The sequence below is a fragment of the Rhipicephalus microplus genome, chromosome 5, assembly GCF_043290135.1.
Source record: "Rhipicephalus microplus isolate Deutch F79 chromosome 5, USDA_Rmic, whole genome shotgun sequence".
NCBI lineage: Eukaryota > Metazoa > Arthropoda > Arachnida > Ixodida > Ixodidae > Rhipicephalus > Rhipicephalus microplus.
Genome location: NC_134704.1, coordinates 168570287 through 168594182, shown reverse-complemented (window position 1 = coordinate 168594182; position 23896 = coordinate 168570287). Strand labels below are relative to the sequence as shown.

The 23896-nt window shown below is 48.2% G+C and overlaps 1 protein-coding gene across 6 annotated transcripts in view; it reads left to right on the top strand.

The window, feature by feature from the left end:
- The window catches only part of LOC119173630 (glutamate receptor ionotropic, kainate 2-like), a 295577-nt gene that overhangs the window by 228962 nt on the left and 42719 nt on the right, over positions 1-23896 (top strand). For all 6 annotated transcript variants that reach the window (XM_075896184.1, XM_075896187.1, XM_075896186.1 and 3 more), the window contains 2 exons: positions 4752-4865; positions 5636-5839. In XM_075896184.1, the coding sequence (XP_075752299.1) occupies positions 4752-4865; positions 5636-5839 (318 nt within the window). The remainder of the gene's footprint in view (positions 1-4751; positions 4866-5635; positions 5840-23896) is intronic.

Genomic DNA, 23896 nt, shown 5'->3' with positions numbered 1-23896 from the left:
TACGCTGGAATGTACAGGCTGACCATGATGGTTAACACGTGACCTCGGGTTTAGCTGCCATCGCAATATTGTAAGACGCTTGGCCGGTACGGATCTCAGAGGCCTCCATGCTACTTATTCTAAAGGAGGCTTAGTGCAGGCAATAAAAGCTTCAAAATGAATTTAAAATCTTCGTGTTTGTATAAAAATATCACCAGGAAATGTTTATGACGCTTTTATTGCATGGGGGCATTTCCGCAATCAGTCGAACGACAAATGAAAGAGATGCCTCTGGTTTGAAAACACCACCAACTTAGTAAAACGTCCTTGACGCGATGACTGGTTTCATTGTAAGCAGCAAAACGCAGCGCGCTGAGGAGTGGATTTGACTTTTTTGCACTGCTGGCTCGTTCATAATGGGGTGTCGCCAGAGCTCGAGAAGACCCTACGCTCCGCGTTACTTGGGCGAAACTCGGCCGATCCTGCATAGCACCCCAGAGCGAGAAGTATAGACCGCATAATGCGTTCCTTTAACCACACAAGCACCGAATAGAATGGTTACTGCGATTTCACGCTTCGGGAATCTTTCTTTCGAGCCTAATGCAAATATAGGCAGAATGTTCCCATGCCTACATGTCGGCAAAGTACGCTGTCATACACACAGAACATTTGCGGATGCAGGGACGCCTCCCCCCCCCCCCCCAAATAAAAAAGTGGCCGCTGAGTGAGATGCGTGCCTGAGTATGAACGCTGAGTTGTTTCGCCAACTTCAGTTTTATCAGTGAAATGTATCGGTGCCATGACGTTTCGGAAGGGCTCATTCACTATAAGGCTCACTCGAATGCGACCGGAACTGGGACGATGAGCGTATAAACAAACGTGTAAGTTACGAAACGAACTGACTCGGAGTTGAAAGCCCGTGCTGCACTGACAACAGAATTGGCGAGTCACGTGATGTCGTTTAGTACGTCACAATGACAGTAGCGGTGGCCTCTCCTGTGTTCACCCTCCCTCACAACTCCGAACTCTCAATCTCGCCTCCTTCCACGCGTTTTCTTTTTTAATTAATCCACGCAAGAGAACGGTGCGCATTCCCCCACTCATGTTCCCAAGGGCGACTCTCTTCTTCACGCGCACAGAAAATGGTGCATAGTCAACCCCTTGTATACACGCGAGCACGTCTATCTCGCACTCACGCACCTTCGGCTGTATATATACCCTCTCTCCCAGAGAGGTCCTAATTTGTTTGGAACTGCCGAAGCGTGCCTCCCTAGCATGGCATGCATTAGCTATAGAAGTTTAAAATTTGAAAAACTTCCTGTTCACGCCGCGTCCGCTTATAAAATGTCTTCTGGGTACCACTGCGCTGTCGTATGATGTGAAGACAACCAGCGCAAGTGGAACAGATTATTGAGCACGGCCTGTGAAGTTCACAGCGCATCGCAGGAATCGTGCCAGTGTGGTGTTTCGTGATTGCACAGATTTCCGTCCACAACGAAAAAAGCTGAGCTCGGCCACCTTATAAGATATAATCGCCATCAGCAAAAAAAACTACGAGCCCAGTGAAGTGTACGAGTAAGTATACTTATTGCGTTTATTCAAGCGTGACTCCTGCTGTTTTACTTCACAGTAGCGATTTGCGTGCAGTATGCCTGTAGTATGCGGCACAAAGCTATTTCCCTACTCTTTCGCAGGCCGCATGTCAATAACAGAATATACGTGTTAGGACTAACGCGTGGATGCACGCGCCGTGCATGCTTTGTACAACTGTAACGGCCTACTATCGCAATGAAAAGAGATGTGAACGGGGTGGAAAGCATGGCTTTCGACTCGGTCGAACTGCTACATGCCTTGACTGTCGCTAGGCGAATCTACATGAGCTTTCAGCCGGCGTCGCCGTAGCATTTTGAAATCTTATTCTGGCTGGCATTTTTGCACCGCGTGTGTGTTCCGAGTGCCCGCCAGGACTCACAATTGATAAACATGCGGTGTATGAGCGTATGTTGGAGGCAGATTTTAGCGCTACGTTGACGCCGGCTTGCATCACAAATTCTGGTTTGTTACAACCAAGGTATGCCGCAGTTAATGCTGTTAGCGTTTCTTTCAGTCGGATAATACGTGCCTGTTGAAGTTGCTTCCGCAGTCTGCACGTGCTGCACGTGCTGCAGACAATGCACGTGCTGCAGACTGTCCGGACTGTCGAAAAAGGTCTCCTCGACGTTTCACACGAAATCAGCATAACATTCAAGCACAAGAACAGCACAAAACATGACTACAACTGCACTCGGGTTGTGAAGTTTCGCGTTTGATTTGCAGAGTATCTGCTCGCGTGGCAGTTGAGGGTGTTGCTTCGCTGCGCTTGCAACAGATGGCGCCAGACGCTTTTCAGTATGGCTACAAGCACTGAGTTCGCTGTGTTCTGGTGTATACCTCCTTGCAGCATTGCTTGCCCCGGAGGCTGACGCTGCTTCCGCATGCGCAGCACTGATACATGCGCGGCACGCCCCGACATGAACGGCAGCTAAATAGGTTGTGTTCCTATTCTTAGACAGCGCGTAGACAGTCTACGCACACTGCTTAGAAGATTGCACATAGCTCATGCTGTCCGTAATATTGAACACGTCTAAACGGCTTTTACGTGACGAGAAGCCACATTGTGTCGAGAAGATAAAGCCAAAATAAACAAGCGTCACAGTTTTATTTTCTGGCTCATTTCGTGTAAAAATCTGAAAAAAAATCAATGTTGTTCACATGTAGCGTCTGCTTGTGTGCAGACGACCATTCCGGTGAGATCCGGTCTATTTGTGCGATTCGCTGAGTCGCTATCTTGTTTAGACAGCAAAGTACCCTGCATCATATTTGTTCCACGATGCGGTATTCTCGGAGCTGTCTACTTTGCCAGCTACGTGAGAATTGGAATGGGACTTAAGATGGGTGCCGTCCCTTTAGCTGTCTATTTAGCAATCTACGGCGGGTATTGGAGCATACCCATAAGCAGGAGTTTCGCCCGCTCGGCCCGCATCGCAAGCGTCCAGGCTTGTCGGCCGCCTATAAGGCGTTTTAAAGGGGGCGCCCTTTTCCTTTTTGCACTGTCACGGCAAAGTCTCCCCGCATGGCCTTCTGCAGCCGTGACTTTTTCTAAAGTTTAGAGCGTCCCACCTACAGGACGTGCGCTAGGCAGGACTTATTAAGAGTGCAGTATAAAGTGTTTGTGCTTGTAGGTCTTTCATATTGTTCCTTGACCAATGTGATTGATAGTAGTGTATCGCTAAATATTTTGGTTCTCTTTCGCACATTAACGTACATTACGCGAGCGTTATTCGATATATCGTGTGCGTGACATATGGATACCGGACAAGCCTTGGTTCTAAAACAACGTATCACGTGACACTGGTGAGAATGCTGCTTAACAGAGATCACTTTACAATGGTGTGACTTTGGCAGCTCACACGCTATTTGTTAGGTTTACTGTTGCCTCCTTCCTTTGTAGTAGAAGTGGTGTAAGCTTAGATTTCTCCGGCTCGTGTGGCACAAATACATTCACAATGAGAATATTTTTCTTGTATGTCAAACGGACCTCTGTAGCACATACCCGTTGTTAACTGGGAGAAGTGGTGAGCAGTGGTATTAAGCCAATGTCTGAGGCGCACGCGCGTTTACGACGCACACACGTAGACCACACGGGCCCCGAATATGAAAGGCTCGTCCAAGCACAACTTCGCTATCAAATGTCACTGCGGATCATCATGTGCATATCGTAGCACAAAACTTCTTACCGACCAGCCAATGGGGACCACAGCGTTCAGTGGTAAGCAGAATGCGTCGTGCGAGTGGAGGACTGCCTTACGCAATCTACCACTGCAACCCTTTTTAGGTTGCTCGCCATACAACCGAATAGAATTGCGGCCTGATACATCCGTGCACTAATAAATTCGAGTAGGCAGTTACTAGTAGACAAGTTTGGGTGTAAACTAGTTGGTATATATCATCTACAAAAAATGCACATGATAATCATCACTGCTGAATTTGATTGATTGATATGTGGGGTTTAACGTCCCAAAACCACTATATGATTATGAGAGACGCCGTAGTGGAGGACTCCGGAAATTTAGACCACCTGGGCTTCTTTAACGTGCACCCAAATCTGAGCACACGGGCCTACAACATTTCCGCCTCCATCGGAAATGCAGCCGCCGCAGCCGGGATTCGAACCCGCGCCCTGCGGGTCAGCAGCCGAGTACCTTAGCCACTAGACCACCGCGGCGGGGCACTGCTGAATTTCAAGAATTAATCAAATAATTTACAATAAGCATTTATACTTTGTGTGGTGGGATAACACAAAGTATAAATGCTTATTGTAAATTATTTGATTACTGCTGAATTTCAAGAATTAATCAAATAATTTACAATAAGCATTTATACTTTGTGTTATCCCACCACATTGTGAGAAACAACATAAATGCGATGCTGTCATAGAATACATCTAGGAGCGCTTGGTCATCTCTAAATTGCATGCTACTTACTCCTTTTAGTTCAGTTCTCCTTTATCCAATATTGTAAAAAAATAATTAACATTGCATGGCACGCGATGGGGATCTTACTTAGTTAATATTGAAACAGGCAACAATTTCGAAAGCTACAAAACAGTATTATAGTAGGCAATGTTTACGAGAGTACTAATTTATTGTTTGCATTACGCCAGCATACAAATACATATATAGGGTTCATTGACGCCTGAATACATGCGTGGTTGTTTTCCTCCAATCACCCAGGTTGGCACATGGAGCGCCTCTGCCGGTCTCACCATGACCCAGACGGAAAAGATGTTTCGAGAAGAAATATTGAGTGCGCTCAAAAACAAAACGTTCAGGATTACTACGCTATTGGTATGCTTTATTTCGCTATGTTTACAATAAGACATCCCTAGGAAACACCTAGTATATATGGTAATGTTACAATCGATATGCGTTTTCCGAATTTCTGCCACTTCATCCAAATGTCCGAATGCAATTTCACACACGTGCTACATGTATAAAAAGCTAAACAGCATTTGATTTGTTTTAGAATTCCTGCCACAGAGTCAAGTTCATAATAAGGGTTCGTCGCTTTAACGGTAAACAAGCTGGAGTTGCATTGCATCATGTCGGGTCTCAGTTCAACATATGCCGCAGTGAATCTTATATTTTTTAGAGCGGCTGAGACAAGACTTCGCAACTTCTTGCAAGACTAGGGCTGTGAATCCGTGCATCGTTTGTTGGTACGTTGGTTCTAGAAGCTATCAAGCCATGATTTTTCCTTCCTTTCGTTCCCGTCTTGTGCTGCGCATCACAAACTTCACGCTGAATCCTAAGTGACTAGATCAACGTGCCGTATTGCGGCTTACTTGTACGTTGCCTGTGAAAACAAAGCGCGATTGTTGCAATTAAGCAACACTTTAGCTTGTCTAAATAAAGTAGGAGGTAACAATAGAGGATATCTTGTTTTCTTTTAGTGGACAGACAGTGGCAGTGAGCGTTCGCCTTGCTTCGAGTATATATTTTTGCTTTCGTGAAAGTGTGAAACCATAGGTTTTTATAACAGCTACTTGAGAGCCAACAGAGTTACGTTAGGTATATAGGACAAATATATGGTTCGTGTGAATTTTTTTTTGCTACAGAATGCGCCCTACATTATGTACAAGGAGTCATCACATAAGCTTGTCGGTAATGATCGCTTCGAGGGCTTCTGCGTCGATCTGCTCCGAGAAATGTCCAGGCTGCTGGGCTTTCGCTACCAGTTGCAGCTCGCCAGAGATGGTGCCTACGGCAGCCGGAACTCCCGCGGGCACTGGAATGGCATGGTGCGGGAGCTACTTGACATGGTAAGGGCACAAATATTCTCTCTGCTTGGTTAGAAAACTGTGAATACTCAAAAGCACTTTCTCATAATCAATTCTCACTCATCGAGAACGCGAGAAAGCGAAGCCAAATGTAAGCGGCTTGGTGCATAAAAGGATGGGGGTACAAAATAAGATAAAGGGAAGGAAGAATTTCATTGTGGTATTTTATTGTGTTTTCGCTCATGATCAGTAGCTTAGCATGCCTGCATTTTTATTCTGTAGTGCTTGTTTTCTTTACTTTTTTGCCAATGTGGTATTTGATTATGCTTTCGCTCATATTCAGTGGCTAAGCATGGCTTCATTTCTCTTCTGTAGTGCTTTTTCAATTTTTAGTGGGCGCCCACGGAACCACACTTCTGAAAGAGAATGTAATATGTCACAACAGGAGCGCTTACTTCTAATAAATGCTAAAAGTGCCAAACCTAATTTTTACTTAGCGCGCGGTGAATATTTTCATTTACTTTTTGTTCAAAAGTAACATTTTAATCAAGTCAGATTTTGCCTAATTTTTCAATATGAGTTTCAGCCCGATGTGAGTTTTTTACTTTGACTGCATTACTAATCATATCAGCCAAACAGGGTAACTCCCTTTGTCCCAGGTAAAATACCAGGGATGTCGAATCTCGAAAGCTCCGACAAGCGGCTTCGTATAAAATACAATGCTATAGTATTCCTAGTGGTTCAATTTGATGACAATCTGCTCGTTCAAACATATATAGATCCTCTTTTCGGTCCTAGCTGGCACGTCAAGATAATGTATAAATCGAGGAATGTTGAATACTTACACAATGGACGTGTGTTCAATAATTGTGAAAATTGTTCTAGTGTGCTTCACTGCATGTCCTCCAGCATGAACCTCTTATTGTTTACGTGATGCTTGCACAATTAAAGCAGCAGTGACATCAACTTGACGCATGTCACGTAGATATTCATTTCATTCAGAAGTACTGCAAGCCTCACACAGAAGGCCTCAGGGAAGGGTGGGCGATATGTATAAGCAACATATAGAACTACAACAGAAAGGGAAACATACCACGCGTAGCTACACTATCGAGAAAATTGAAACGCCAGAACTTACACAATATTAGCGATTTTCACGTGAACGCACGAAAAAAAGAAATACAAGAAATCAACACATCAGCAATAACGAAAAGCATCTGCTCAATAAAAAACAAAAAAAAAATAAAAAAAGAAGTAACCACTTTATACCAGGGCAAAAAATCAGCGATGTGTTAGAATACAAGGCCTTGAACACAAGCATGCCATGATAATATTTCAAGAAATATTACAGGGCAAGACAGAAAGCAGTGAAAGTCGTGTGGGATGCCGGTGTTGAAGTTTTGCCACGAACAACTGGACATTTGAGGAGATTATCTAATCCCGAGACAGAGCATTCAAGTTGGTGGCAGTGCGCAAAAAAATTGGTTTTCAAAAGCTGTTGTTTTACGGGAATATTCTTTCAGTTTTTTGGACGCTCGGATCGAGTAGATTGGTTGTAAACCGCTTTGTAAACGCATCTTTGTTTATTCAGAGCTTATTGTGGCAATTATAAAGATATATTTTAATTGATCGCATTGCCGTCTTGCGTGAAATGTATGTAGGTCAGCTTTTTTCAACAGTTCACTGGGGTACGTAGGATAGCTGTAACATTTGTAAACAAATCTGACTGCTTTTCTTTGAATTATTTCGAGTGTGTTAATATTTACTTGGCTGTGAGGATCCCAAGCAACACTTGAGTACTCGGGGATCGAATGGATAAAAGTTATATGCGCAATAAATTTCGATTTTGGGGTTTGTGTGAAGTGCGTCTTAGAACTCTCTATTCCTAATATTGATCCTCGCGTGATGATTCCGTGCTGTAAATGAAACAGAAGGACGAATTAGTATAAGTGATGTCGATTAGTATGAACAGTATCAAACCCAACTAAAGACAGTTCCAAAGTCCAACAATTTTTAGTACTGCCATGTGTCACCTACTGTGATTCCGCCTCATCTGATCACGTGACGGCACGAAATAGTGATGCAATTTTCGTAGACCATTCACATGTTCGGTGCGAACGTGTAGAGACATGTCTTTGCCATCAACAGCATCCACAAGCGACGATGAAAACACTATAAAATATACAACCGGGGTGATTTCCAGCGGGGGGAATCATTTACCGCTCGATCTCCTTCTGAGCGGCGATTCTGATATGGACGCCCAACCAAACAGCGACGATGCAGTTGGAAACGCGTGCAGGTTGTGCTGGTTGGTAAGACACATGAACGCTACGCGCAAGTCACTTGTTTCCGATGACCATATCTTCAAATAATCACAGTATTCCTGACCACTCCACCACAAATCACCTGAAGCGGTTCCACAGAAACGCAGCATTCACAGGAACGCCCTGCAAGAAGCAAGTGACACAAAGCAAGTGAAACCGTTGCTAGGCAGCGAGGTGTCGCTGCCACACGGTACCACATTAGCGTTACTACTTTAGCAAAACGCGGTATTACACGGTACTATGTTAGCAAAACGCGAGCACTCTATCGTCTGAGGTCAGGCACGACGGACGCTACCAACGTCCGTCGGCGCGGCCCGACGGCAGCCGGCGTGAAATGTAACATGCGTGTGGAGTGGAAGAAGCAACTGCCGAACACTTGATAATGTTCTGTAAAGGGCTTCACCCTATAGTTCAGGATGATGGCGCAGATATTTTCAAAGAACTGGGGTTTAGGGACCGGGAGGGCAAAATAGACTTTAAGCGGGTAGACTTAACCGGAAGGAGGTTATCTGATTGGTGACTAAAGTCAAGGCACAGGTGAAAATTAAACCCTTCACTGCAAAGTACGGATCCTCAAACTCACTTTTTAAAGAAAAAAATAAATCTAGTTTTTGGTTCATTAAGTATTACGGCTTGGTGGCGCTAGCCACCGCCCGATCTAAAGGGTACAGCCATATCCATCCATTCATCCATCCAACATGTAGACACTGCAATGACAGCAATAAAATTGTCGACATGATCACTGCTCACTCTTAGTGACTTGGTACCTGAGCCCTGCCGCGGTGGGCTAGGAGCTAACGTATTTGGCTGCTGACCCGCAGGTCACGGGATGAAATCCCAGCTGCGGTGGCTGCATTTCTGATGGAGGCGGAAATGTTCTTGGCCCGTGTGCTCAGATTTGGGTGCGCGTTAAAGAACCCCAGGCGATCGAGTTTTCTGGAGGCCTCCACTACGGCATCTCTTATATTCATATGGTGCTTTTGGGACCTTGAACCCCACATATCAATCAAATCAAATTACTTGGTACCTGAGACGGGGACAATATGAGCTTGCAAAACACTTCAAAATACGGTCAATGTATCTTGGCCAGGAACGCACCGATAAGCTTTGGACGCTTGTTTTGCTCAAAATAGAACTACTTCTACGTAAAGGATTCGATTCATACTTCGCTAAATATAAACTCATGCATACCGATCAATCAAATGAAGCAACATCTCAAGTTTGAAATTTGGTGTCACTGCTTCTTTAAAGAAAAAGGATGGGGTAATCACCAGCTCTGCATCATTGGATAACTCGAAAAACATTTCCTTGGTTTGTGTCTGCAGCATTACGAGAGTTTGCTTATTTCATGGGCTCGAAGCGAAAATTGGCAGAGCCCACATACAGGGGGAATTGATGATATGTGAAGTACGTCACAGAAATGTTGATATGTCACTTTCAAAACAGCACAACGTTAAGAGGTGTGGATGTAAATGATGCCGTACATGACTTCCGTGTCATGACTAACATGTTTGGATGTGTCGTTTACCTTCATCATCTATTCACGTCACATGATACCAAATTTAGTATATGTGGAGCTAGCGAAACGACCGCGATCACCCTATGAGCGTGGTATGTTGTCATGTTCCTAAATGACACGCATATCAGTCACATACTTTCGCCAGCCATTGACGTCACGTAACAATAAGTTTGGTATACGTGGAGCTAGCAAAACGGCCGCGAGCGCGTCATGAAGAGCTCAATATACTCCAATGTAGCGTTGACGCGCGCACACGCTGGGTACAGCGACGCTACGTTAGCGAAACGCGAGAAGTCTATCGTCTGAGGTCAGGCATGACGGACGCTACCAGCGTCCGTCGGCGCGGCCCGACGGCAGCAGGAATTAAATGTGAGATGCTGCATTTCGCGCATGTGCTTTACCCAGACAACACTGCATCTCCCTTTTTTCGTGACGGAGGGACGCCGGATGCGCTGAAAGGTGCATGCGTCAAAGCAACGCAGCGCAGTACGCGCCTGCGAGTATACGGCAGGACCGGTGCCTGGCGTGGCAACGCCGGCGTGACATAACGAAATGAACGCTGGTGCGCACGCGCACGGCGTCAAGTCGGAATGTATTGGCATCTTGACTGTTGCATGTAGTCATGTTCTCACATGACACGCATCTCATGATTATCATGTTTGCACCAGTCACAAGTCACATAGCTTCATCAGCTATTGACGTGACGTAATACCAAATTTGGCTTATGTAAAGCTAGCGAAATGGTCGCGAGCGCATCATCAGTGTGGCATGTAGTCATGTTGACACATGACACGCAACTGAGGATTATCATGTTTGCACCACTCACATACCTTTGTCATTTATTCACGTACCGTAATACCAAATTTGGTATATGTGACGCTAGTGAAACGGCTGTGAGCGCATCATGAGTGTGGCATGTAGTCATGTGACATGCATGCATGTTGTGATTATTGTGTTTATATGTGTCATTTACCTAAGTCGTCCATTCGCGTCGTGTAATACCGCGTTTGGTTCATGTGAAGCTATGGAAACGTCCGCGAGCTCATTATGAGCGTAGCATGTCACGTTGTTACATGACACACATTTGATCTTTATCATGTTAGCATCAGTATCATACCTTCGCAATCCACTCACGTCCCGTAATACCAAACTTGCTATAAGTAAAGCTAGCGAAACGGCCATCAGGGCATCATGAGCGTGGCATGTAGTCATGTTGTTAGATGAGACACATCTCGTGATAATCATGTTTGCACCATTCACATACCTTCGTCATTCATTGGCGTACCGTAATACCAAATCTGGTATATGTGACGCTAGTGAAATGCCCGTGAGCACATCATGAGCTTGGCATGTGGTCATGTTGTTACATGACACGCATGTGATGGTTTGCATGTTAGGGTCTGTCGTTTGTGTTTGCTATGCAATCATGTCATATAATTCCAGTTTTGCAACACGCCATGTGAACAAAACCACTGCAAGAGCTGCAGGACCATGAAATGCAAATCATGACATTCATCACATACATATCTTGATTTTCTTGTTATGACTAGTCACATATGTTCTTCATACAGTCATGTTATGCCATACCAAGTTTGGTATCGCTACCAATATCGAAACGGCCAGGAGAGCAATATGTCGTAGGCGGCTAGATAGATAGATAGATAGATAGATAGATAGATAGATAGATAGATAGATAGATAGATAGATAGATAGATAGATAGATAGATAGATAGATAGATAGATAGATAGATAGATAGATAGATAGATAGATAGATAGATAGATACGCGCGAAGTCGCTGAAGTTCGCTAAGAATTAATGCTTCACATTTAAACGTAGCTGGTGCTAAAACGATTCCAAGACTTTGTAATGAAAGATAATCCTGGTGATAAGCTAATTGAGACCAATCACTTACTTTGAAGGCATCAACGTTTTAAAATATCACGTGTATCTGTCACACACACTTTAAATAAAAAAGTGACGTGGAATTTTCGGCTCCTATGCGATATGAACAACCCAGGTGGTGCATAGCAAGGTTATTTTTGAAGTGTGAATGAGCAGACTTTCTGACCGCGGAGCTGTTTCAGCAGAGCGTTGGTCCACAACTGTAGAATAGGAACGATGATCGTCGTCACGAACAGGCACGGGCTATCTTCGCCCACTTCTGCATCGTCTGCTTGCATCCAGGAACACGTGCGCCGATTTGCTTTGTGTAGTATGTAATACCTATGGTTGGTGGAAGGTCGACTAGCGAAAGACAAAAAAGAAAGAACGAAAAATAGAGAAAAAACGAAACAAGAAATAAAATTTCTCAGGAAAAGCTTTTTAACGAGGCGCTATTTCAATCCTCGCGCTCATGATTTGAAGGCGCGCATAGTAACAACTCGGCTAATCAACTCGCCTCTCTAGCAGAGCGTAACATAGCCATATATGATGTTGCAAAGGGTGGGGCAATGGAATATGGCTGGTAGAAAAGAAAAAAAGGAGGGGTCGAAGCATCATGTAAAAAATTACAGAAAAAATTTCGCAGATCCTATGTACAGTCAGAATCCATGATATGCAAAACACAAATAAGGAAAGTTGACATGTGACTTTAAAATGAGCAAGACGTTACGAAGTGGAATTAAATTATGCCGTACATGACTTCCATGCCATAATTACCATGTATGGATGTTATATACCTTCGTGGTCTGTTCGCGTAACGTATATTTCGTTGATGTAGAGCTAACAAAACGGCCGTGAGCACGCTATGAGCGAAGCATGTAGTCATGTTTTACATGACAGACATATCATGATTTTCGTGGTAACACATGTCATTCACGCTCACTGTCTATTCAAGTCACGTGATACCAAATTTGATATAGATGAAGCTAGTGAAACGGCCGCGTGCGAATCATGAACGTGGCATGAGACCATGTTCTTGCTTGACCGGCATACATGATTATTATGTTTATATCGCTATGCCCATGACCTATTGGTGGCGCACCGTGCAGTTTAAGATGGTTGTGAAAGGATGATCTGAGCATTTCTCTATTACCTGATTGATAGTATGAATGTGGTCGATTGTTGAGTAGCCTGTTCGAAATCCTCCTTGTTCCTTTGGTTGATTGAATTCTAATGTTTTCTTTACTCTGTTAGCAATTACTTTTGTAAATAGCTTGTATACTACAGAGCGCCAGCTAATCGGCCTATAATTGTTCAAGTTCTTGTAATCTCCTTTCTTATGTATTAAGATGATGTTAGCGTTCGTCCAAGACTCTGGTACTCTTCCCATCAGGAGACACCTCGTAAACAGGGTGGCTAGTTTTTCTAACACAATCTGTCCTCCGTCTTTCAGCAGATCTGATGTTACCTGATCCTCATCAGCAGCTTTGCCTCTTTGCATGCTCTCTAAAGCTTTTCTGACTTCCTCTATCATTACTCGTGGGGTGTCATCTGGGTTACTGCTACTTCTTATAGTATTAAAGTCGTGGCTGTGCCGGCTACTGCACAGATCTCTGTAAAACTCCTCCGCCATTTTAACTATCCTATCCATATTGGTAGTTATTTCACCTTCTTTGTCCCTTAGTGCATACATCCAATTTTTGCCTATCTGAAGTTTCCTTTTCACTGCTTTGACGCTTCCTCCGTTTTTTAGAGCGTCTTCAATACTCTCCATGTTATACCTTCTTACGTCGGATACCTCCCGCCTAATAATCAACTTCGAAAGCTCTGCCAGTTCTATTTTGTCTGTTGTACTTGAGACTTTCATGATTTGACGCTTCTTAATGAGATTCTTCGTTTCCTGGGAAATTTTGCCAGTGTCCTGTCTAACTACCTTGCCTCCAACTTCTATTGCACACTCCGTAATGATACTCGTCAGAGTATCATTCATTGTATCTATGCTAAGGTTCGTTTCCTCACTAAGAGCCGAGTACCTGTTCTGAAGCGAGACTCTGAATTCCTGTACTTTTCCTCTCAGTGCTAGCTCATTGATTGGCTTCTTGCGTATCAGTTTCTGTCGTTCCTTTCTCAAGTCTAGGCGAATTCGAGACTATACCATTCTATGGTCATGTAGCGGAAGCTGCTAAGCACCACCGCATTCTTTCCTATCCCGTCTGCCGCCGGCCGTCGACAGCGCGCCTACTCGCGGCGCCAGCTCCTCCTCCTCCGTGTTCGGGGAACAACGTGTTGTCGGGGCCGGCTCCGGGGATTAGACCGGCGGCATGCTACGGCTGCTCGCTCGGTGGCCCCCTTTTCCTCTTTCTTGTAGAAGAACGCGGGGGTGCCTCATTCTCTCCCTCGTCGAGGGGAGCTCTCGTCACTCGCACGGAGTGGAAATAAACAGTCTTGCCCTGCAACTCCAAACCTGCTTCACGTCTCCTTTCTCGCTGCCTCCGGCAGCCGACATTTCCGGCCGCTACAAAATTGGTGACCCGAACGCTTCAACGAACACGCCGCGATGAGCTCCGACGACAACGCTGCTGCCTCCACGCCTGCGGTCATCGCCACAGAACTGAAGCTACCAAATTTTTGGCCGAAAAATCCAAGAGCTTGGTTCAGCCAAGTGGAGGCCCGTTTTCAACTCCGGCACATCACCTCGCAGTCAACTAAATACCTTCACGTCGTCGCAGCCCTGCCCCCCGAAATCGCCGACGCTATCGACGACATTTTGGTTTCACCCCCCGCGCAAGAAGAATATGACACCCTCAAAAAGACGGTGCTGGACCGCCTCGAGGCGCCTGAAGAAAGCAGACTGCAGCAGCTCTTGTGTCGCGAAGAGCTGGGCGACCAACGACCTTCCCAACTGCTGCACCGTATGCGGCAACTACTCGGTGTGCACGCGCGTCAGGACGGCCAGCTCCCACTTCTTCGTGAACTTTTCCTGCAACGGCTCCCCCAGTCGGTGCGCGTGGTTCTCGCGGGTTCAAATGAGACGTCCCTTGATCGACTAGCGCAACTTGCCGATCACATCACGGAATACTCAACTCCAACCTTTGCGCCCATAGCTGCTGCAAGAACACATGAGCAACCAGATCGACTGTCGCGCCTTGAGGAGAAACTGCAACACCTTACCGAGACCATGCAGAAACTTGTGCTATCTGGCGCTCCCCAACAGGACGAGCAACGACGCAACCGATCTCCTTCAAGACACCCAAGCTCTTCCCAGAGAAGCCATGCACGAGATACACAGGACGGAGTTTGCTGGTACCACCGTCGTTTCGGCACGGGTGCTAGCCGCTGCACTCAACCTTGCTCGTTTCCGGGAAACGCTCCGGCCAGTCGTTAACGGCGGCTTACGACATCGGCCCTCCACCCAGCCGCCTGTTTTTTGTAGTCGACCGCGTAAGCAACTCGCGCCTGCTAGTCGACACGGGAGCCGAAATCTCTATTGTCCCGGCAACCCCCGAGGATCGCCGACGTAGCAAGAACACATCGTCGCTGCAGGCAGTGAACAACACTGCCATCGCTACGTACGGCTTCCGCTCGCTGACAATAGACGTCGGACTCAGGCGCCTGTTTCGCTGGGTCTTCGTGGTGGCGGATGTTAATTTCGCCATACTCGGAGCAGATTTTCTCAGCCACTTCAACCTGGATGTGAGCGTACGTGACCGTTGCCTCAAGGATAACAACACATCCCTCAAATTACGTGGTTTGGAGTCAAACATCTGCTCATCTGGCATCTGCGCCTTCCAGCCAGTATCAGCCTACCACCACGTCCTGGCCGAATTCCCCTCGCTCACCAAGCCCCGCAACACGGAACAGCCGGTGAAACATAACGTGACTCACCACATCGTCACCACCGGGCCGCCAGTCACCGCCCGGCCACGACGGCTGTCCAGCAAAAGGCTTCAAGCTGCACGCAGGGAGTTCGAGCATATGCTGCAGCTGGGAATTGTTCGCCCTTCGTCTAGCAACCATTCATCGCCGCTACACATGGTGCCTAAGGACGACGATTGGCGCCCGTGTGGTGATTACAGAGCCTTGAACGCATCGACAACGCCGGACCAGTATCCTCTGCCACACATTCACGATTTCAGCGCGCGGCTGGCAGGTACGAAAATATACAGCAAGATCGACCTTGTAGCGGCATACCACCAAATCCCCGTCGAACCGCAGGACATACCAAAAACAGAAGTCCTGGACTTCGAAGCTATGGCCGCAGCTCAGCGGGACGACCCCGAGTTGACAAGACTGAAGGGAGGGGGATCTTCACTCGTGCTCTCGGACGTTGCACTTCCCTACGTCCAGAGCACGATAACCTGCGATACCTCCCAGGCAGCACCACGACCTTTTGTCCCACTGAACTTTCGCCGAGTGGTATTCAACACTTTCCACTCCATCAGCCACCCAGGTGTCCGTGCCACCCAGCGGCTGATAACGCAACGCTTCGTTTGGCCCGGAGTCAACGCGGACGTGCGACGATGGGCTCGGACATGTGAAACGTGTCAGCAAGTGAAAGTGACTCGCCACAATCGGGCTGCACTACAGGAATTTCGGACTCCTGAGTCGCGGTTTGACCACGTTCACCTTGACCTCGTGGGACCACTACCGCCCTGCCAAGGATTTAGGTACCTGCTCACATGCATCGACAGGTACAGCCGGTGGCCCGAAGCTATACCAATTGCGGACATATCAGCTGAGACCGTCGCGCAGGCCTTCATTCAAACATGGGTGTCCCGCTTTGGCTGCCCCGCCCGCATAACAACTGACCGGGGACGGCAATTCCAGAGCAACCTCTTTTCCGCACTTTCAACGCTCCTCGGCACGAAGCTGCAGCATACAACCGCCTACCACCCCGCCAGCAACGGAATGGTTGAGCGCTTCCACCGGCAACTCAAAGCCGCACTGGCAGCGAAACTCGACCGCCAGCACTGGGTGCAGAAGCTCCCGCTCGTTCTTCTTGGCCTACGCTCAACGGTGAAGGAAGACCTCGGCTTCAGCGCAGCGGAAATGGTCTACGGCTCAACAGTGCGCCTCCCGGGAGAATTCTTCTCCGACCAGACACCTTCCGCCCCAACAGCCTCCGATCACATCGAGAAGCTGCGCGCATGGCTCGCGCAACTCAGGCCAACAGCACCTCGCATCGCCCGCAACAGGAAAGTTTTCACTTTTCCTGACATGGACTCTGCTACCCATGTGTTCGTGCGACACGACGCAACGAAGCCGCCCCTTACTCCGCCGTACGATGGCCCATTCAAAGTTTTGGGACGTACTAACAAAACCATCGCAATCGACGTGCGGGGGAAACGAGAAGTCGTCGCCGTTGACCGCGCCAAGCCTGCTCATATTGAAGTTTCCATTCAAGCAGCCTCTCACGTACGATTTCAGTGCTAACCATTGGACTGTGACCTTTCACCATTCAGCCCGTAACTGCTGTCCTTCTTTAAAAGCTCCGCAATCTAGGGGGGGAGCCTTTTGTTGCGCCTTTGGGTAGCGTGGTGCGGACTCGGGCCATCCGAGTCCCCGGAGAGGACGAGTAGAGAAGCCGGAGAAGGAGAAAAAAATGTTTATATACAGTATTTACATGGTAGCGTGGTACAACATGAAAAGAGAATCACACACGAGCGCCTCTGCGCTAGCGTTTTTATACATCGTCCGCCTTCCCAAGATCCCTTGCAAAGAAAATTTATGCGCAGGATACTCCAATGAGATCGTCGTCTTCCTCTCCGTCCCCGAAGAGGGAAAGCCAAACACCGCCTCCCTCTGAACCTAGGAAAGGGGCAAGACATGCCCAGTTCGCTGTTTGGTGAGGGAGACCCCACGCGCCAGCGTGGCACCACAGTGAGATGACGTGGAATCCCATGCGCAAAGTCGCTCCCTGATGCAGCCAGGTTGACTCAAGCAAGGCAGAATACCCCGTACAGCTGCTGGGTCGACGCTGCTTCGGAGTGTTGCTCTCGGCGGCTGACAAAAGCTTGGCCAACGACTTTTGTGTCAAGAGGAGCCGGCGACGTGGTTTTTCCAGATTGTCCGCGTCCGTCGCCGTCCCGGTGCAGGGTTGACTCATCAACAGCTGCCAGGTGCCAGCAGGCCGCGAAGACCACGTGGAACTTGGGCGAGGCACAACAGCACCCCCGCCGCCAGATGATACATCGGGAGGTCGAGTTGTTCCATGCAGCTCGGCCGGGTCGATGTCGGCGACGTTCCGGCAAGGCTCTTGCTTTCTCGAAGGGCCTGGTCAAACTGGAATGCTCCAAGAGCTGGCCTCTGCGCCCCGCTTCGGTGAAAAGTGGGTGACAAGCTCCAAGAAACGACCTTTGTCAGCCACACACAATGCGACAAGCACCGCGTGCACGCCACTCTCATCGCCAGGCCTCCGATTTTACAAAGCAAACATCTTATCTTAATAACTTAAGCTCAAGGAAACAATGTGCATACCAATCGGGACAAGTGTCCAGTAACTCTTTCATACGTAACTCCATTTGGAATCGAGATAACATTATAATCAAGCTAAACAAGCAAACTGTAGAGCTCGGGACAACGAGGGAGTCAGTGAAAAATTTCTCTACGTCCTCACTGTAACACATTGAAAAAAAAAGTACACATAAACTAGGTAAAGGTAAACAAAAAAATCAAACAAACCTTCCGCGTCTTTTGACGAGTCAAAACGCTCGACTTAGGGCGTCTGCATTTGTATGAAGGCCACCTCTCTTGTAGCGCACCTCGAAATTGTGCTGCTGCAGTGCTATGCTCCATCTGAGCAAACGACCATTCTTAGGTGACATTTGGTGTAACCAGGTTAGTGGAGAGTGATCAGTTTCTATAATAAACTTAGAGCCAGCAACATAGCAGCCTAGTTTTCGTACGGCCCAAACAATGCAAGCACATTCTTTTTCCGAAGTGCTATAAGCCTCTTCCCTGCTGCTCAATTTGCGACTCAAATACAAAACCGGCCGCTCCTCTCCACTCTGGTCCGTCTGACATAGCACTGCTCCTAAACCGCGTTCGCTTGCATCACACTGAATAGTGAAAGGTTTTGCAAAATCCGGTGCCCTCAAGACGGGTTTCTCACTCAATGCGTGCTTCAGCTTCTGAAAAGCGTCTTCCTTTTTAGAGTCCCATTGAATGTTCACAGGTTCGGTCTTGCGTAAACTATCTGTCAAAGGGCTGGCAATCTCGGAGTAATTCGGGACGTAATGCTGATAGTAACCTGTGAGGCCGAGGAATGCTCTCATCTCGGTCTTAGTGCTGGGACGACGATAACCGACCACCGCGGCTACCTTGAGTTCGGACGGTCGACGACGCCCATTTCCTACAATGTGCCCTAAATAGCTTACTTCAGCACAGCCCAAATGACATTTCTCTCTCTTTACCGTAAGACCTGCATTTTTGACCCGTTCCAAAACCATCCGAAGGTGTTCAACATGGTCTTCCCATTTGTCCGAAAATATCGCCACATCGTCTAGGTAAGGCAGCGCAAATTTCTCGAGCCCGTGGAGAACCTTATCCATCAGGCGGCTGAAACAATACGGCGCGTTCTTGAGCCCAAAGCTCATCATCAAAGGACGAAAAGTGCCCAGGGGTGAGATAAAAGCAGCGTATCGACTCGCGCGCTCTGTCAAAGGGACCTGCCAATACCCCCTAACAAGGTCTAACGTAGAAATGTATTTCGCCTTAGACACTGTCTCTACCCTCTCTTCAATGTTAGGAATAGGGTAAGTCTGGTCGACTGTTACAGAGTTCAGGCGGCGATAGTCCACGCATGGCCTTGGATCACGGCCCGGAATCTCAACCAAAATCAAAGGCGAGGTGAAATCACTGTCTGCTTCGATGATAACACCTAGGTCGATCATGCGGCGAATTTCGGCCTCTAGTATCTCTCTCTGTCTAGGTGACACCCGATACGGCTTACAGCTGATCGGCTTGTTAACCGTCAGCTCAATGTCGTGCTTAATCACATCCGTTTTGCCTGGCTTCTCGGAGAAAACGGTAGCGAATTCCTGTACTAAAAGCTCTAAATCTTCCTCTTGAGCCTTACTTAGGGTGTTCCCTGTGTCTACCCTATCGGACAATGTGCTGCTGACCGTGCCATCGGAAAGACAAAGGATTTCCGCGCCCTCATCCTCAGGAACATTGAGTGCAAGGTTTACTACTGCTTTTCGTCGCATGTAGGGTTTCATTAGGTTACTGTGATACACTTTGGGGCATTTCCGGCCCCACTTTACCTCGTAGTTGGTGTCTGAAAGCACTGACAACACTGTCGCTGGTCCCTCCCATTGTACGTCCAGCTTGTTTTTTCTTGAAGGGCACAACAGCATCACCTCATCGCCCACTCTAAAGACTCGCTTTCGAGCTGACTTATCGTAACGGGCCTTGGAAAGCGCCTGTGCTGCGCGCATGTTGCTCTCCACCACTTCGCGTGTAGTCCCCAGTCGCCCCAATAAATCCAGTACATAGGAAACTACATTAGGGTCCTCCCCATATCCAGTCCATGACTCTCGTATTAAGTGCAGCGGACCTCTCAAGTTCCTGCCGTAGACAAGTTCAGCCGGACTAAAACCCGTACTCTCGTGTGGGGCCGACCTCAGAGAAAACATCGCAGCTGGTATACACCCCTCCCAGTCACTTTTATGCTCAAAGCACAAAGCTCGCAAAACGCGTTTCATGACCGAGTGCATGCGTTCCACAGGGTTCGACTGTGGATGGTGAATAGAGCTATGCGCGATTTTTATCCCGCAGCGTTCTAGGAATGTAGTCGTAAGGCAGCTTGTGAACACACTTCCGTTGTCACACTGTATCTCCGAGGGAAAACCCACCCGAGAAAAAATAGACAACAATGCGTCCACCACGCATACTGAACTCAACTCTTTCAGTGCGATTGCCTCCGGGAACTTGGTGGCAACGCACAGCGCGGTCAGGACGTACCGATATCCTGATTTAGATGGAGGCAGAGGCCCCACGATGTCAATCACGAGCCGACGGAAGGGTTCTGTGACTATTGGCACTAGTTTCATTGGTGCCTTCCATTTGTCTGTTGATTTTCCTATCCGCTGACAAGTGTCGCATCCACGGACAAACATCTCTACATCCTTCCAGCACCCGGGCCAGTAGAACTCCTGAGCCAGCTTAGCTTTCGTTTTCTTTATACCTAAGTGGCCCGCCCAGGCGTTGCTGTGGGCCAGGTCGAGAATGTTCCGCCGGTATTTTAGTGGAACTACCACTTGGTTGTAGACCCGCCCTTTAGCGTTCTCATACCTGCGATGCAACACCTCGTTTTGGGTGTAGAACGAAACGTTCTTCCTAGAGTTACCTTCCTTATGTATGGCATCTAGCAGCATAGAGAGTGCGAGATCCGCCTTTTGATCGACCACTAGCGTTGCACGGTCGGTTCTGGCTAGCTGACACCAACTGGTGGACGCGGGTGTTAACACCGAGCCTGTCACCAAGTCCTCGTTTTCGGGCGTTAGAGATATTTCCTCGCTGTTGCCGACCATAGCCCCAGTTTCCGTCTCGACGACTCGCATGGCAGACTCATTTTCCGTCGCAACTACCTCAGGTTTTCCTACACTGCCCTCGGACGTCTGTTCCCCAGAGGGTGAGCTGCTCAGCTGTTGCGTCAGCTCGCGCGCCTTCGAACGGGTAAGGGCCATGCAAGCTATTTCGGTGGCAAATGATTCTCCACGTGTTTTTAACATTTCCTCAGATTTATTTGCAAATAGGTAAGGGAAGTGCTCCGGAAGGTTGGCTGAAATTGCTGCTTCCGTACACAATTGGCCGAAAGGGCCCTCGATTACAACCCTCGCTATCGGTAGGCAGACGCTTTGCTTTTCTGCCACTTGCCGAATCCAGGCACACTCTCCTATATAGTCTTCGGAAGATACGCAACTTGGATGCGCTACATCCATTGTGGCCGCCGAGTCCCTCAATACCCTACACATTCGGCCGTTCACTGAGAGTGTCCTCATGTAAGGCTTCAACAGCTTTAAGCTATCCTCTGACTCCTGAATTGTGGCAAATGCCATGTGCCTCTTACAGCTCCTGGCCATGTGGCCCTTTTCTCCGCAGCTGTAGCAAACAACTGGCTTCCGCGCTTCTAACGCATGCGCTATGTCACCCGGCGCCTTTGAACCTGATGAAGGTGCCGCCTTAGTCCCCTCACTGTCCTTTCCCTGCTGACTGTCTAATAACTTGGAATTCTCGGGTTTCCAGTTATTTCTTGCAAACCTCTTGCGTCCCTGGTTTCCCGACCAGCTTTCTACCTTTTCATTTTTTTCCGAAGTTCGTGGTGTACTGCGGAGACTACGGCGTGAGCAGTAATCTTCGGCGAGTTCTGCTGCCCTGTTCATGTCTACGTCTTTCATCCTATCCTGCACCCAAAGCCTTACCTCCTCGGGAATTCCCCGGTAAAACTGCTCAAGTACCATCAACTCAATGACCTTGTCATGGTTGCCATAGACTTGCGCGCTTTTGAGCCACTCTTCAAAGTTGGCTCTAATTTGGTAGGCATAGTCTGAATGAGATTCGTTGCCCCTCTTAGAGTGCCTGAACCGCAGGCGGAAAGCCTCTGTCGATAGGCGACATTTTCGTAGCAATGCAGCCTTTACCCTGTCATACACCTCGGAGTCCTCTTTATTCATTCTTGCGATAACATCGGACACTTCGCCTGGTAGTACGCATATCAGTTTTTGTGGCCAAGTCTCCCTACTAAACCCTGCATTTTCGCATGCTCGCTCAAAATGCACGAGGTATAATGCAATGTCGTCACCCGCCTTGAAGGTGTGGATTAGATCCTTTATCTTTGATTCTCCACCCCCTGAATTTCGATTTCCCACGGACATACGAAGCTCCAGTTCTTTCAGACGGATTTCATGTTCTTTATCCTCGCGATCCCTCCTTATTTCCTCCTCTCTCTGTTCACGGGCTAAGCGCTCACGCTCCTCTTTCTTTGCCAAAATGGTTTCTCTGGCCTCAATGGCCTCTTCTAAACTCACTTCCTCTTTTCCCAAGTGCTCCAAAATTTGTTGTTTTCTTTTAACCGAGCCGACCGAAATATTCAGCTCCTGACAAATTTCGAGGAGTTCTTGGACCTTAAACTTCTCCATCTTAGATATGCACACCGTTTCTCTTCTAAGGTAATTTTGCCCACGAGCCACCCAATTCTTGGTCTGCGAATCAAAATTTACCACAATCACCCTACCACGTTACCGACCATCTGCGCTAACGAGTCTGGCGAAAAGAAGAGCAAACACGCGGCACTCACCACTTCGATGCAGCCGACGCAGGCGAATCCCATAAGCTGCCAGCCACTGTTGCGCCTTTGGGTAGCGTGGTGCGAACTCGGGCCATCCGAGTCCCCGGAGAGGACGAGTAGAGAAGCCGGAGAAGGAGAAAAAAATGTTTATATACAGTATTTACATGGTAGCGTGGTACAACATGAAAAGAGAATCACACACGAGCGCCTCTGCGCTAGCGTTTTTATACATCGTCCGCCTTCCCAAGATCCCTTGCAAAGAAAATTTATGCGCAGGATACTCCAATGAGATCGTCGTCTTCCTCTCCGTCCCCGAAGAGGGAAAGCCAAACACCGCCTCCCTCTGAACCTAGGAAAGGGGCAAGACATGCCCAGTTCGCTGTTTGGTGAGGGAGACCCCACGCGCCAGCGTGGCACCACAGTGAGATGACGTGGAATCCCATGCGCAAAGTCGCTCCCTGATGCAGCCAGGTTGACTCAAGCAAGGCAGAATACCCCGTACAGCTGCTGGGTCGACGCTGCTTCGGAGTGTTGCTCTCGGCGGCTGACAAAAGCTTGGCCAACGACTTTTGTGTCAAGAGGAGCCGGCGACGTGGTTTTTCCAGATTGTCCGCGTCCGTCGCCGTCCCGGTGCAGGGTTGACTCATCAACAGCTGCCAGGTGCCAGCAGGCCGCGAAGACCACGTGGAACTTGGGCGAGGCACAACACTTTGTAGCGGAAGCTGCTAAGCACCACCGCATTCTTTCCTATCCCGTCTGCAGCCGGCCGTCGACAGCGCGCCTACTCGCGGCGCCAGCTCCTCCTCCTCCGTGTTCGGGGAACAACGTGTTGTCGGGGCCGGCTCCGGGGATTAGACCGGCGGCATGCTACGGCTGCTCGCTCGGTGGCCCCCTTTTCCTCTTTCTTGTAGAAGAACGCGGGGGTGCCTCATTCTCTCCCTCGTCGAGGGGAGCTCTCGTCACTCGCACGGAGTGGAAATAAACAGTCTTGCCCTGCAACTCCAAACCTGCTTCACGTCTCCTTTCTCGCTGCCTCCGGCAGCCGACATTTCCGGCCGCTACAGTCACTGCATCGTACCTTGCC